Source organism: Saccopteryx leptura, chromosome 1, assembly GCF_036850995.1.
Source record: "Saccopteryx leptura isolate mSacLep1 chromosome 1, mSacLep1_pri_phased_curated, whole genome shotgun sequence".
NCBI lineage: Eukaryota > Metazoa > Chordata > Mammalia > Chiroptera > Emballonuridae > Saccopteryx > Saccopteryx leptura.
In genome coordinates this window covers 245097219-245112632 of record NC_089503.1, presented here as the reverse complement: position 1 = coordinate 245112632, position 15414 = coordinate 245097219, and the positions used below count along the sequence as shown (strand labels likewise).

The following is a 15414-nucleotide window of genomic DNA, read 5'->3' as shown; positions in this document are numbered from 1 at the left end:
AGACAGACTCCCGCATGCGCCCGGGATCCACCTGGCATGCCCACCAGGGGCGACGCTCTGCCCACCAGGGGGCGACGCTCTGCCCCTCCGGGGCGTCGCTTTGCTGCGACCAGAGCCACTCTAGCGCCTGGGGCAGAGGCCAAGGAGCCATCCCCAGCGCCCGGGCCATCTTTGCTCCAATGAAGCCTTGGCTGCGGGAGGGGAAGAGAGAGACAGAGAGGAAGGAGGGGATGGGGGTGGAGAAGCAAATGGGTGCTTCTCCTATGTGCCCTGGCCGGGAATCGAACCTGGGTCCCCCGCACGCCAGGCCGACGCTCTACCGCTGCGCCAACTGGCCAGGGCCAGCCCTCATGCGTTTATAAGGTAAGGGACACCAACGATAGCTGGCAACACCAGAAACTGGAAGAAAGCTGAAAGGATTCTCCCTTGGAGGCTTCCATAGAGGGTATGGCCCTGCTGACACCTTGATTTCAGATTTCTGGCCTCCAGAATATATAAATTTATATTCCAGAGAGTATAAATTTATATTGTTTTAGGCCATGCTATGTGTGGCATCTTGTTACAGCAGCCTAAGGAAGCTATTATACAACCTCTGTATGCAGGTGTATACACACACACAGACCTGTGTGTGCACTTGAGCATGCACAACACATGTACAAATGTTCAAACACATCCCTTCTTTTCAGCAATATTCAGTGAGTACCTCCTGCCTATGTGCCAGGCCCTGTGCTGAGCAGTGGACAGATCTGTGATCTTGCAGAGCTGACCTCTGGGAAGGGGCAGTGACCCATCTGTACCCACCTCACCATCCAGGGGACAGCCAAGTAAGGAGAGAGGTGAGGAGGATGAGCAGAGACCCATGGCTTCCCCTTGGCAGCAGGTCTGTCAGCCTCATCCCAGGCATCTGGAGCTATCGCATGTATCTACACACACACACACACACACACGCATGTATGTACACGCACACATGTATGCACATGCCGGGAGCTGGCTGGGGAAGGCAGGGGGCTGGCTGGAGAGGTTCTTCCAAACGGCCCAGGGGCTGGCTGAGGTCTGACCTCACAGCTCATGTGGCCTGAGTTCTGGTCTTGGGGGACAGCATATAAATAAAAGTGGCTGGCCTGAGCAGGCGGTGGCGCAGTGGATAGAGCATCGGACTGGGATGCGGAGGACCCAGGTTCGAGACCCCGAGCTCGCCAGCTTGAGCGCGGGCTCATCTTACTTGAGCAAAAAGCTCACCAGCTTGGACCCAAGGTCGCTGGCTCCAGCAAGGGGCTACTAGGTCTGCTGAAGGCCCACAGTCAAGGCACATATGAGAAAGCAATTATTGAACAACTAAGATGTTACAACAAAAAACTGATAATTGATGCTTCTCATCTCTCTCCATTCCTGTCTGTCTGTCCCTATCTATCCCTCTCTCTGACTCTCTCTGTCCCTGTAAAAAAAAAAAAAAAAAAAAAAACTTTGGAAAAAAAAAAGTGGCTGGCAGGGAAGGGGACAGTCTAGCTTCAGGTCAGCTGGGCCTGGTTGGAGAAGTTAGGGTGGGTGGCTATTAGCCTCTGGAAGAACAAGCTGTGGCCTGGAGAACAGGACTCCAACTCACAGGCCTATGCCCCCATGTACCCAGGGCACAGGATCTAAGGCCTTTGCCCCACAGTGCTGGGGGAACAGGGAGCTGAGGCCAGGCTGATTATATAGCTTAGCCTTGGTCGAGTGCCCCAGCCAAAATGGGATTGTTTAACCTCATGTCCTGGTCCTCCCTCGCCCATCAGTCCAGAAGAAACACTCCCAAAGGGAGGGTCATTCATAGATCTTAGTACCCACCTCCTACTATGGTCCCTTTGCCCCACCAACAGTGGGATGAACTTTTTGGGAGTTCAAAACATGTTCAGGCGTGCCTGTAGGGCAGCTGGGGCCAGGACCAGGGAGATCCAAGGCAGGTTCTAGAACAGGAGCGTAGCTAAAAGGAACCAGTGTATTCTATGCCTCAGCCGGCACACTGAGAGAGCTGCTAGAGGGAAGGGCGGGCTTCGGCTCCGTATCAAGGTCTCGCAGGTCTCCCCGAGTCTTAGACAACGCCTCCCGCAGTCGCCCAAACCCTTCCTGGACCACATGCCCGAACCACCGCGCGCAGGCGCACAGACACGCGCTACAACCGAAACGCACAGCCGCACTGGATCCCAGAGCCGTCCTTCCAGCTCCGCCCTCGCCGCGCGCGTGTGAGCTGCGACTGAGGGACGGGCGCTGCGTCGGAGGCGGGGCCTGACTTGTCCTATAAAGGCGGCGGCGGCGGGACGCGCGACTCTACTCGCGGGCGGCGGGGCAAGTGGAGGGTTTAACGCGGCGGCGGCGCTGCTGCTGTTCACCCGCGCGGTCCGCTCGGCCGGGTCCGGACTACGCGTCTCGGACGACGGCTGCGGCGGCGGCGGCGAAGGAACTGCGGCCCCGGCTACAGCCCCACCCCGGTGAGTGTGGCTTGACATAGCCCCGGCCCTGGCGCGGGGATCGGGCCCCACGGAACCTCGCCGCCCGGGCCTGGGCTCCCGGTGCGACAGCCGCGGCCACTCACACCCTTCTTTGTCTGCTTCCGCCTGTAGGGTCCCCTCCTCGCTCGCCCCTCGCCCACGGGCCGCCCCCCGGGCCCTGCGTTCCCTCCCCCTGCTGGCGGGGCCCGGACAGAAGATGGTGCAGAAGAAAACAGCCGAACTTCAGGTCTTTCATCATTCGTTCAAGGTTAGGGTCGGGTTGATTTGGTAGGGCTCTCGGGGCTGGACCTCCTGAGTGGCCGGTGGGAAGGGTACGGAGCTCGCCCTCAGGATCCCCCGGGGCTCGTGCCCCCCACCCCCACCCCGCTCTCCCCGCCTTCGCCTTGGGGCTGCCCTACCTATGTAGACGTCAGTGAAGAAGTCCGCGGTCGACACTCCCGGGGCCTCATGCATTCTGGGGCCTCTAGCGTCTTTCCTCTAGGATTCCTAGATGGGCTAGGGGCCCCTGCCCGTGGAGGTCCTTGGTTGTGTGTACCCTGCAATCCCCAGCGGGGTGCATAGTGCTGGGTGGGGTTTAGCAGGTCATAGTCCTGTCTCCAGCACCCTGTGGTCTCTGAGGTCCTTCCTCCAGGAGCCCCAGGCAGGTCTGCAGACCCACACCCTCACATACACCCTCCGAGGTGGTCTGTGGAACGGGGGACTGAACTGGATGCTCCCTCAGCCCTGCACCGCCTAGACACCCCAGGCCCAAGCAGTATTTCTTGTCAGAGCAGCAAGTTTTTGCATTGGCCCCCAGGCTGCGAAGTCCTAGTCTCAGATGAACAAGTCTAGGGGGGTCGAGCAGGTGCTGGGGAGGGGCCCCATAGGGCCTGGCCCACGGGACGCAGTGATGTCAGCAGCCGCCCTATTCTCCCTGCCAAGTTATGTAATGGCTTTCCTGGGCCTCCTTGGGCAGGGACCTGTTGCCCTGTAAAGTAGGCAGGACCTGGAGATGTGTGTGTGTGCAGGCAAGCCTGACACCAGGGTGGGAGGAGCTAGCCTACAGTGTATGGGTTAGAATTCCCAGGCCTGTCCAGCCAGCGTTGCCTGTCAGCACCCCACCCTGTGTACATGCCTGTCATCTTTGCCGGCCCCCCCCCCCCCCCCCCCGCCCCGGATAGTGACAGCCTTGACATGTCCAAGTAACTGGGACTGGGTTGGGGAGAGGTGGATGCAAGATGTCACTGACGGTGGTCTGTTAACTCCTGGAGCTGTGTCTGAGCTGAAACAGGGTCAGTGGGCAGGGCCAGCTCTGCGGTCAAAGCATACTCAAACTTTCTAGATGGTTCCAGCCACCTCCTGCCAAGGCCTGCTGACTAGAGGCCTGCAGCCAGCTCTGGGCCTGGCCCGCCTACACTACTTAGGCCTGACGGCAGGCCTTTGCACACCACCCAAGAGCTCTGTACCCTTTGCTGAGGTGGGACTATGAGTGGAAGTAGGGACACTGAACAGGGAATCTTGGCTCTGAGGTGGCCCTCCAGGATCCAGCTGAGTTGGGGGCTGAGACAGATGTGTGAGTGGTGAGGGGACCCATAGTTTCTTCTGGTCCTAGTGCCCTTACTTGGTTGTTGGGGGAAGCTTCTTCTCATCTACCCTTCATTCTAATACCCCCCCTTTTGTGGCCACTCTGGGACCCCTCCTCCCAGGTGGAAGGATGGAGACTTATCAGAGTGTTGATTCTAGTCCCCATAGGGGCCAGACTCAGTGGGTAGGGGCAGGGGCTGGTGGGTGAGTATGAGTAGGCTGGCTGTAGTGCTCCCTTCTTCCCTTCTCCCCTGCACTTCCTAACAACTATTTGCAGGGTGGGTAGGGAGTTTGGGAGGGCCTGGATGTTTTTCAGTTGCTCTCTCTGACCTCTGCCTGCCCCCTTTGCAGCTGGCCTGGCTTCCGGGCCTCCTGCTGCAGGAATCTGGCCTGGCATAGTAGGCCCCTCCAGGTCTCCCTGGGGCTCTCTTGTAGTTTTTCCTCTGTTGAATGACCCTCCTGCCACAGCCCCAGCTCCAGTTGTCACAAGACCAGAGAGGAGCAGTAACTTTGCCCAGGTCACTCAGCATCAGCTTTAGCAATTGTGTATACAACCCTCTCCCCCAGTACCCACCAGGGTCCTGGCCCCCTGGTCCACCAGGATGTTCGGAGCTAAATAAAAACTAACTGCTAAAGGAACCTGGCCAGGCCTCAGTGTCCCAGTCTTGAAGCGTCAGCCTTTATGCAAGGGGCTCTCAGTCTTTGTACAGATCATCTACTCTGCAGAAATGGCATTTATCCCAGCAGCCTTATGTTTGCCATATAGGAGATTTCTCCAATCCCTGTCTTCCTTGAGCAGGGTCTGGTGTCCCTTTTCACAGTCCTGGGGGCCATCCAATGACCTTGAGCTGGCCCCTTCCTGACAGTGGGCACTAAGCTGGTGAAGGACTCCCTCCTCAGGTATCTGGAGGTGAACGGGACAGTGCAAGCTGTGGCCCAGGCAAAGAGCAGCAATGTTTATGCTGCAGCCTGTGGGTGCCTCTCCTGTGAGCCTCTGGGGTGGCAGTAGGGCAGGAGAGAGGGCAGCGTAAGACAGGGAGAGCGATAGCATCCCAACACAGGAAGGACTGAGCACATGAGGCCGTGGGAAAGCATACAGGGAAGCTAGCTGGGAGCCCCGCCCTAGAGCTGGTGACTCACCCCCAACTGACTGCTCTTCGCCTTTGATCCCCAGCCAACTGTCCCCATTCTGCAGGTAAGCAAAATCAAGGTGCCCACAGTGATTTTGCACCCCTTCCTCCCTGCACTGCTGCAACATCTTCCTGGAAGCCACAAGGGCCCTGGGCTAGGGGTAAAAGGTATATTTCATCATGGTCAGGCAAAGTCAGGCTGTCTCCTCCTTGGCATTTGTACGGAGGACTGGATCACTCTATGGTGAGACAACCCTGTCAGCATTAGGACCTGAGAGCTCTTTCCTCTTCTCCCCTGCAGGGGCAGAATCCTTTCGAGCTGGCTTTCTCCCTAGAACAGGCCCACCCCGGGGAGACTGACTTCAGCCTGGAGTGCCCAGCCCGCCCTGGTAAGAGGTCCAGGGGGGAAGGAGCTATGGGTGAGTGCCAGATGAGGCCTGAGAGCCACAGGGGCTAAGTGGAAATCATGCCATCATGCCTGGGTCTTCTGGTGCAGATATGCCCACAAGCCAGCCCATTGACATCCCAGATGCCAAGAAGAGGGGCAAGAAAAAGAAGCGATGCAGGGCAACTGACAGTTTCTCAGGCAAATTTGAAGGTGAGTTGGGTGGGCGGGGCTAGGGACAGAGGGGAGATGACTAGGCTGCTCAGGGCACCTCTCACCACCATTTCTGCTCCCTAGATGTCTACCAGCTGCAGGAGGATGTGCTTGGGGAGGGTGCCCATGCCCGGGTGCAGACCTGCATCAACCTTATCACTAACCAGGAGTATGCCGTCAAGGTGAGCACAAAGCCCTCACCTGTCACCTTACCTCTTCCCAGCAGCACCTAGGATCTGGCATTGACCTGGGTGGTGGGAGGAAGGGACCTGCCATTTGAGCTCCCAGACACAACGGGGGAAAACCAGTGTCTAAAAATGGCACCAGGGTCAGTGACTCAGGTCAGCCTGGGCTGAGCCCCCAAATCGAGGCGGAGATGGAAAGTGACTATGAATGGTGGCCTCTTATGCAGGTGGCTTGAGGATGTGGTACCAGAGTGGCCACTGAGAGTGGGGTAGGGATTAGGGGGCTGGGTGTCGGCCAAAGCTGGTGTTCGCCTGCTGGGTTACCTCATGCTGGTCCCTAGGGACAGCAGTGCTTCCCCATATTGGTTACTAGGATTAAAAGACAATGTTATACTTAGGGCCCAGGGGGACTCAGCATTCAAGGAGACCAGGGCAAAGCCTCCTTCGTGCCCCATGTGGCTTCTGACCCAGGGTGCAGCCTGGGAGCTGTGGCCCTGTGATCTTTGTTGTCTGACCAGACTGTCAGACCCTGCATTCCAAGAAACTGCCTGGCTCCCCTCATGACCCTGCATCTGGGGCTGGATGGGGTCACAGCCGGTTGACTGCCCATGCAGAGAGGCCAGGTGCTCCCTGAGCCAGGCTGATCAGAAGCTTCAATCCCTGGTGAACTCCAGTGACTAGGGCAGCTCTGGTTCCTGCCCCCTGGAAGGTGGCTCCAGGTGGCGAGGGGCAGTGGTGTGGGAGACTTGGACACTTAGAATGGAGTACTCTGCATACTGGGTATATCTCTGACCATCTGTCTCCTAAGGATCCTACTGGGCAGTCTGACTTACTGTCACTGTTTAACAGATAGGGAAATTGAGGCTTGGAGGAGTTAGGTAGTCCAAGTCATATTGTGTGTGATCTCCCAGAAGGTCGTTTCTGCTCTCTAAGGGACTGTAGTCTTCTCCATGAAGTGGGGTCCTACCAGGTTCCTAGGGACAGGATGAAGTTCAGTTTACTGCAGAAAGGTTAGACTAGTGGCTTTGTCTCAAGAGACCCTGGAATCTGGTCACTAGATAGGTGGGACAATACATAGACCAGAGCTGTGGAGGCCAGTGGACTTGTGTCCACTGCTTCAGGAACATGGCCCATGGAACATGCTGCATTCCTTCCTCTAGGCTGCTGTGGTATGAAGGGAGCCCCAGGCATGGGTGGGGACCTGGCCTACCTATCTGCCCAACAAGAGGTGACTGGAGGCACCTTCTTTCTTTGATTGATTTTAGAGAGAGAGAGGAAGGTAGAAGGAGAGAAGCATTCATATGTTGTTCCGCTTAGTTGTGAGTTCAGTGGTTGCTTTCCATGTGTGCCGTGACCAGGGGTGAGCCCACAACCTTGGTGTTTCAGGATGATGCTCTAACTCAGTTAACCAGTTAGGGCCCAGAGGCACCTTCTAACCCCTCTTCCTTATGAGTAAAGATGGTGGGGTGGGTGGGCATATGGAGGATGGGCCCAGAATCCTCTGGTTCTTAGAGCTCCTGGGTGCCAGTGTGGGTTGGCTTCCTAAGGATGTGAGGTGTGGGAGACTGCGTCTTTTGGTGGGTAGGGGTGCCAATCTGGGCTAGCCTGAAACACCAGGCTCGTGGGGCTACAGACATTACAGACATCTACCCAGACTGGTGTGAAACTGGGTAGGCAGCACTTGGTGCAGAGGCAAGTGGGTGTGGCTTGTCTGGTAGCTAGATGTTCTGAGGCCCCTCTAGTCCTCTGGGTGGTATGGGAGCCAGCACAGTGGCCACCAGTCTCCTGGTTGTTGAGAAAGGAAGGCCACCCAATCCAAGAGACTCTGATGTTGTGAGGGTGTATTTTGTAGGGGCTTTAGGCCACAGATATATTCCTGAGGCTTGTTGGGTTCAGGAGTGGAGAGGACCTGGCTCCACTTTGCCTGTCCTGTCCTACTCACTCTTCCTTTGGTGCTGCTTGGGAAACACATTGCCTACTATTTGTGCTGACGCTGCAGTTCTGATTTCTGGCAAATTTTGAGTCCCCATAGGAGAGCTCTGCTTTCTGAAATTGAACAGTCTAAAACTCTTAACAGTTTCAGGGATAGCACAGGGAAAGTTTCTGGTGGGGGCCCTTCAAGCAGTGGAAAGTCTGGCTGACTCAGCCGCTGTGTCCCCCTACCCCCACATGTTTCAGATCATTGAGAAGCAGCCCGGCCACATTCGGAGTAGAGTTTTCCGTGAGGTGGAGATGCTGTATCAGTGCCAGGGACACAGGTAATGTGACCCACCTTTGGCCCTGAGCCATCATTCAGTGGAGGAATGGACCAGAGTCCTGTTTACCCCCAGCAAGCGTGTGTGTGTATGTGTGTGTGTGTGACAGACAGATAGGGACAGATAGAGATGAGAAGCATCAGTTCTTCGTTGTGGCACCTTAGTTGTTCATTGATTGCTTTCTCATATGTGCCTTGACCAGGGGCTACAGCAGACTGAGTGACCCCTTGCTCAAGCCAGTGACCTTGGGTCCAAGCTGATGAGCCTTGATCAAACCAGATGAGCTCGTGCTCAAGCTGGCGACCTTGGGTTTCAAACCTGGGTCCTCTGCATCCCAGTTTGATGCTCTATCCACTGCACCACCACCTGGTCAGGCCCAGCAAGCATTTAGAGTTACCACTGGGTTGTAGGCCATTGTGGGTAAACTCAGTGTTGGGCAGGCAGTGTTAGGGGCAAGGTGGAATCAGCTTGTGGACCCAGTCCCAGCCTTCCTATGGACAGGTAGGGGTGGGGAAGGTGGAGAGGGTGGGACCCTCCTGGGCTGAGCATGCCCAAGGGCCTCAAGAAGTCTTATTCCTATCCTGCCCCCCTATCTCAGGAATGTTCTAGAGCTAATCGAGTTCTTCGAAGAGGAGGACCGCTTCTACCTGGTGTTTGAGAAGATGCGGGGCGGTATGTGGGGCCTAGGAGACATGTCCAGCTAGGTCCTAATGGGCTGTGCACTCAGGGCTACCATGGAAAACCTTGCAGAGGGTCCTGCACATCAGAGGGGGCCTGTGGGGTCTGAGCTTCCTGTCCTCACAGCAGCTGGGGTCAGGATCTTTGGGCCCAAGGAAGTCAGAGTGGTGGTTTCCTTACCAAGTGGGAGTGGGTGCTGGGCGGTGGCCTGGGGACACAGAGGTGATCCTGACATGTTTTCTTCCCTCCATCATGGCCTGGCCCCAGGCTCCATCCTGAGCCACATTCACAAGCGACGACACTTTAACGAGTTGGAGGCCAGCGTGGTTGTGCAGGACGTGGCCAGCGCCCTGGATTTCCTGCACAACAAAGGTGGTTGGTGGGGCTGGCTGCTCAGGATGTCACCTACTTGCCATCCTGCCCAGAGATTCCCAGGTCCCATGGGTGTCCAACCTTGCTCCCAATACAACCTGCCCAGGACTCCCAAAAGATGCACCCACCACACCTACTGACTTCTCCTGATTTTACTCAAACAGGCATTGCCCACAGGGACCTAAAGCCAGAAAACATTCTCTGTGAGCACCCCAACCAGGTGAGGGCACTGAGGGGTGGCCTTCCCTGCAGAACGGGTGGATGGGACCCTGTGCAGGCTGGACAGGACTGCCACATCACTGTCCCTTTCCAATTCCTCCCAGGTCTCCCCCGTGAAGATCTGTGACTTTGACCTGGGCAGTGGCATCAAACTCAATGGGGACTGCTCCCCCATTTCCACCCCAGAGCTGCTAACCCCGGTGAGATCCTGTGGGGTCAGGGTTGGGCTTTGAGGGTAGAGAGGTGAGGGAAAGGGACAGCATCCTGTTCCAAGCTGGGTTTTGGGACCTCCAGGCCAGACGAGGTGCAGCTCACACCTCGGTACTAGGGCCTTGGAACTGGGGCTTTCGCTTAGTAACAGCCACTGATTGGCCCTTCCGAGTGTGATGAGGTGGGGCTACGGTCAGGCAGGGAGGGGCAGGCTTTCAGCACCTGTTGATTGGGCAGGGGCTGGGGTTGGGGCGGGGCTTCGGTCGGATGTGGGTGGGGTTGGCACCAGACTTCAGTCTGTGATTGCTGGAGCGAGGCTGTCCCTCACAATCGTCAGGCTCAGATGACTCACTTATAGCTGGGAAGCCCTTGTTAGTGGTGCTCCCTCCCTCAGCATCCTGCCATCACCCTTCCTCTCCCCAGTTCCCCAGACCTGACACCCTGCGCCAGCATTTTCTTTTTTCTCTTTCCCTTTCCCCCTGCAGTGCCCCTGCGCCAGCATTTTCTTTTCTCTTTTCTCTTTCCCTTTCCCCCTGCAGTGCGGCTCTGCAGAGTATATGGCCCCTGAGGTGGTGGAGGCCTTTAGTGAGGAAGCCAGCATCTATGACAAGCGCTGTGACCTATGGAGCCTGGGTGTCATCCTCTACATCCTGCTCAGTGGCTACCCACCTTTTGTGGGCCATTGCGGCAGCGATTGTGGCTGGGACCGCGGTGAGGCCTGCCCAGCCTGCCAGGTTTGTGAGGGACCTGTGGGCACCTGTACTCCCTTCCCTGTGCAAACCTTAGGGCCTGGCCTCTGAACACTGACTATATATCCACAGTATACTGGCCTGACCTTCCCCTGCCTTATAGCAGAGAGCAGTCTGTCAGGGAGCTGGAGTAAGGTCAGATCTATGGTTTGGATTGAGCAGGTTCTTGTTCCTGTGCATGGCTTGAGGCTCAAGATTGAGGTCCTGGAGCCCTCAGGAGGCCACGTTTCCTGACCAGATACACCCAGACCTTTATATCCTCATCTTGCTTGGTCCCTCAGGGACCCCTGTCCTGCCAGTTGATCCCAGGACTATGGGCCCGAGCTCCGCCTTGCTGTCTGGGTAGCCAGTCTGGGGTCCTAGCACCTGGTGCCTGGGCCGCAGGTTAGGCCTGGAGCCCAGACAGAGCCTGTCAATCAGCAGTGTCATACCTTTCTTGGTGTCTAGGTTTGCCCATCAGATGGTGTCAGGGCCTTGGCCGTTTGGTCTGCCACTGATCTCTCCCTTATGTGGTCTCCCAGAACATGCTGTTTGAAAGCATTCAAGAGGGCAAGTACGAGTTTCCTGAAAAGGACTGGGCCCACATCTCCTTCGCTGCCAAAGACCTCATCTCAAAGCTGTTGGTTCGTGATGCCAAGCAGAGGCTGAGTGCTGCACAGGTCCTACAGCACCCCTGGGTGCAGGGGGTGAGTGCTAATCCTGCTGGGGCCAGGCGGGCATGGCAGCCTTGTCTCTGCCCTGCCTCCAATGGACTGGGGTTGTGACTCGAAATAAGTGTAGCAGGGGTCCCCAAACTTTTTACAGAGGGGGCCAGTTCACTGACCCTCAGACCGTTGGAAGGCTGCCACATACAGTGCTCCTCTCACTGACCACCAATGAAAGAGATGCCCCTTCTGAAAGTGCAGCGGGGGGCTGGATAAATGGCCTCAGGGGGCCACATGCGGCCCGCGGGCTAGTTTGGGGACGCCTGGTGTAGAGAATCCCTCAGGGCCTTGTGTCAATATCCTTTGCGTGGATCTGAGGATCAGTCACTGTCATCCTCTGGGGGCCAAGGCACAGTTATGAAATCTCCCCTATCTCCTGACCAGATTGGGATGGGAAGTACAGGAGCTACTTAGAAAATCCCTGGCCTGTGCCCTAGAGGTGCTGGTGCCTCTTGCTGCCTGGCACAGAACAAGCCAAGGTCATCTAGGGGACAGATGGGTGGGTGGGTCTTGGACAGGGCTCTGTCCTGTCCTCTCTGGTCCCAGAAAAGCCTGGCATTTCTCCTGGGCGCTGGTCATCCAAGCTGGGGTCAGCACGGTTGGGTGCTCCCTGGGGAGCAAGGACCACCTACTCAAGGCAAACCAGTGCAGGGAGCTCTGAATTTTTGCTGGAAGCATCAGGAGGCCTGTGGATTGGGAAGGGAGCGGGGCTGCCCTGGGAATGGATAGGCAGGGTTGCTGGGGAGCCACTGGTTCCCCATCATAGGCACCTAGAACATCCCCTTTGCCTCAGCTTGCCTCAGCTACCAGGCAAGCGTACCCTTTAATCCTTAGTGGCATCCTCGCCAGCTGGGGACCGAGGAGGGTTGACCTGGGAGGATAGGTCTGGCTCTGTTCTCTAGCCCTGCATCTCCGGTCTCCTTGCAGTGCGCCCCGGAGAATACCCTGCCCACACCCATGGTCCTGCAGAGGTGAGACCTGTGTGGGGTCTGGGGCTCGGAAATCAGCGACCCTAGTGCTGGGTGGGGGGCAGTTAAAAGTTATGGCATTTTAAAAAAGATAAAATAAGTCCTCTTTAAGTTGCAGGGAAGCCATTTAGGTACTAAGTGTCCTTGTATGGGGTGATGGATTAGGCCCCTGGCTGGGAGGTTTAGTGACCATAATTCCTCCAGGGCACTGCAAAGACCCTGGGGTCCCAAGGAAAGCAGGGTACACCTGTCAGCCACCACCACCTCCTTGGTGACTGCCACACCCTGTCCCCAGGAACAGCTGTGCCAAAGACCTCACGTCCTTTGCAGCCGAGGCCATCGCCATGAACCGGCAGCTGGCCCAGCGGGAGGAGGACGCATTGGAGGAGGTGGGGCAGGGCCAGCCCGTGGTCATCCGAGCTACCTCACGCTGCCTGCATCTGTCCCCACCATCCCAGTCTAAGCTGGCCCAGCGGCGGCAGCGAGCCAGCCTGTCTGCAGCTCCCGTGGTCTTGGTGGGGGACCATGCATGACTCCTCCCTCTCTCTGTACATAGCTTGCCCCCCCATCAAATCTCAAGATTTTTTTTAAGCTATTGCCAGCCAGTGACCAGTAGGCTGTGCTTACCTGCCCTGCCCCTCCCCCCCGCTGTGGGTTGTGAGGCACCCAGCTCAGCTGTGGGGGGGGGCTCTTTTTTATATAAAGTTTTGCTGTTGGGTTTTTCCTTTTTTTCTGTTCCCCACCCCTGTTTTTTTTCCCTTTGAATGGCGTTAAACGCAAACAGGCGCCCTGGGAGAAGAGCAGAGGGTGCATGTGCTGCGTGTGCCCCTGTCCTGCTACCCTGGCCCCACACGCTCACCTGTACTGTGAAAGGCCCTATGCTGATGGCCTCTGCCCGATGTGACTCAGGAGAGGACTTTGCTGTCTTCCAGAGCTGGGGGACCCCGGAACACACCTTATATCCTCCTACCCCCTTTGCCTAGCCCTCACAGTGTTCTCAAGGCCGGACTGACCCTGCACCTTAGGTCACTTGAAAGGTGCCCTGGTCGTCAGTGGAATCCTGGGTGTGGGCAGACAGGGTGAATAGCTGCCCACTGGGCATCCCCACCCCCACGCTGACTGACAACCTCGACTTTAAGCTGCAGGTAACAGGGAGTGGCTGTACCCATTGCCATAACACCCCTCCCCCTCCACTGGGGGCACTGTCCAGGGGGGCCACTGAAGGAATGGGAGGGTTGGACCAGCACCCATCAGCCAACATGGGGGTCCCATAGACCTCCCACCCGTGGCACCCTAGTGCCCCTTCTCAGGGCTCAGTCTGACCAAGGCCATGTCCTCCCCCCACCCCCACCCCTACCCTGGTCAACTGTAAGGCTGGCATGGAAGCTCTGCCAGCCCTGCCTCCTCCCCTTCTTCAACCCAGGGCTGCCTGGGAGTCCCACTGAATCCCCCCACTCCCAAAGGCAGCGTTCCTGCTCTGCCCACCTTCAGGAAAATGGCCACCCTCAGGCACCCAGGAACTGCCCTGCCCCTTCTGCCCACCCCAGGGCCCAGATCAGATGTCCTGTGACCCATTGGGCTTGAGGAGGCTCCGCGACCCCTCTTTGTCCTTGGATGGGAAACACTATGCAATACGAGCTTCCTTCCTGCACACATGCTTCTGCCCACGGGATGGCCCCCAACCCTCAGCAGGGCAGCTTGGCCCTGGTTCTGGCTAGGTCTTTCAGGCAGGCCAGCTGGACACCCATTTAGCATCTAGTTTTTCATCCTGTTTTCTTAGTTTTTAAAGAACATCAGTTGATTTCCCTTTCCTATTCTTGAAGAATACTTGAATGTTGGGGCCTTGTGGGTTGGGGGCTCAGACACTGCCCCCCCAAGTCTTGTATGATTACTGAAGTTTGGGGGCCAATGCCCATGTCTGCCCACCTGAATCTGTGGACTGGCCTTTCCAAAGACCCTGGGGTGGGTGGCCACCCCCACCTTCATCTTTTCTTGCCCATCAGTGATTCCATGTATCACAGCTGGGGGTTTCTTTTGTAAAAGAAATGGACTTGCCGGCTACTGGCACTGTGACCACATCAGTCTGGAAAGCTGAGCTGTGAGCAAGCAGCCTTTTTGTTTTTCAAAGGTGGGACAGCCACTTCCTCTCCCCCCATCACATCTACAGTGCCACCTGGAGGACTAGCCAGAACCATTACTGTGAATGAGCAGCTGGGCCCAGGGGCCCAGGCTGCTAGGCTGCTGTGGCGCTGGGGGAAGGGGGCAGCAGTGTTGCAATGTTAAGATGTATAAAAAAAGACAAAACAACTTTTAGAAGTGGGGAAAAACATCCAAGCACTTTAACTCCACTGTACCAGGTCAACTGATACAGCTCAAAAGTTTTCCTTGAATCCAACTGTCAATGCCAGAATTTTGTATTCTGTTTTATAAGGATTTAATAAAACTCATAAAAACTTGTCCTTGTTCTCTTGCCATATGACAGGCTGCCCCAAGCCTAGTGGCCCTAAACCGTTTGTTGATACTGATGCTGAGTCAGGAGTTTGGACAGTGCATGTGGGGTTGGTTTGTCTCTGCAGGGGTGTGCATCAGGCAGTCTTGGGTGGTCCATCCAGTGTTGGTCCCTGGAGTCTTCTGTGCCTGGCTTCTCACTGAGCACCGTGTTTTCATGGTTCATTCATGTTAGTACCAGTGCTTTACTGATGGACCGCATTGTGTTTATTTATCTGTCTACATTACCACTTTTGGCTGCTGTGAATCTTGCTGCTGGAGACGTGCATAGGTTTTGTGTGGATGTTTGTTTTTGTTTCTCCTTGGTGAACACAGAAAGGACATGAGCAGGACAGAGACCCGATCAGATGTCATTTTTGGAAGGACTGTTCTTGCCACCACATGAAATGTGGAGTTGGGGCCAGAACCCAATGAACCATTGTCACCCTTGAAGCGAGCCCAGTGAGGGCTGACAGGCCTATTGGGGGTGTACCCAGTAGCTTGCAAAATTACAAATGCCAGACTTAGGAGGTGAACCTGCCAGCACCTGGGGACAGCCTGGGTGATGGGTGGGAGTGAGAGGGAGCTCTCTGGACTGTTAGGAGGAAAGGCACACCTGGTAAGGCATAGGTACTAGGATCCCCTGGGACACTGGGGAGCAGGTTATTCCTCACCTCCCTAGAAACCTGAGATCAGATAGCACATCCTCCTCCCACCTGACCTTCCCATCAGGAGGAAACCTAAGCACCCTTGAGCCTGTTCCCTGCCTCCTGCCTTTGTTCAGCCACCTCCTAGGCCTTTCCTCTCAGA

At 56.4% G+C, this 15414-nt stretch overlaps 1 protein-coding gene across 1 annotated transcript; it reads left to right on the top strand.

Annotated features, from left to right (window-relative positions):
* The first annotated feature begins 2295 nt into the window (after positions 1 to 2295).
* On the top strand, positions 2296 to 14574 carry MKNK2 (MAPK interacting serine/threonine kinase 2). Its single transcript, XM_066342681.1, has 14 exons — positions 2296 to 2465; positions 2598 to 2733; positions 5481 to 5568; positions 5676 to 5777; positions 5862 to 5959; positions 8141 to 8220; positions 8816 to 8889; positions 9163 to 9267; positions 9432 to 9487; positions 9591 to 9686; positions 10236 to 10430; positions 10967 to 11131; positions 12077 to 12120; positions 12413 to 14574. Exons 2-14 carry the CDS (start codon positions 2683 to 2685, stop codon positions 12648 to 12650), a joined length of 1392 nt encoding a protein of 463 aa, XP_066198778.1. The 5' UTR covers positions 2296 to 2465; positions 2598 to 2682; the 3' UTR covers positions 12651 to 14574.
* Positions 14575 to 15414: the final 840 nt, after the last annotated feature.

What these genes read in the sequence shown, in the direction of transcription:
- MKNK2 (XM_066342681.1), top strand. Translation starts at nt 2,683, where the DNA reads ATGGTGCAGAAGAAAACAGCCGAACTTCAGGTCTTTCATCATTCGTTC. An exon ending in AGGCCTGCCCAGCCTGCCAG is followed by an intron (nt 10,431 to 10,966) that starts GTTTGTGAGGGA and finishes GTGGTCTCCCAG; the next exon opens with AACATGCTGTTTGAAAGCAT. An exon ending in AGCACCCCTGGGTGCAGGGG is followed by an intron (nt 11,132 to 12,076) that starts GTGAGTGCTAAT and finishes GTCTCCTTGCAG; the next exon opens with TGCGCCCCGGAGAATACCCT.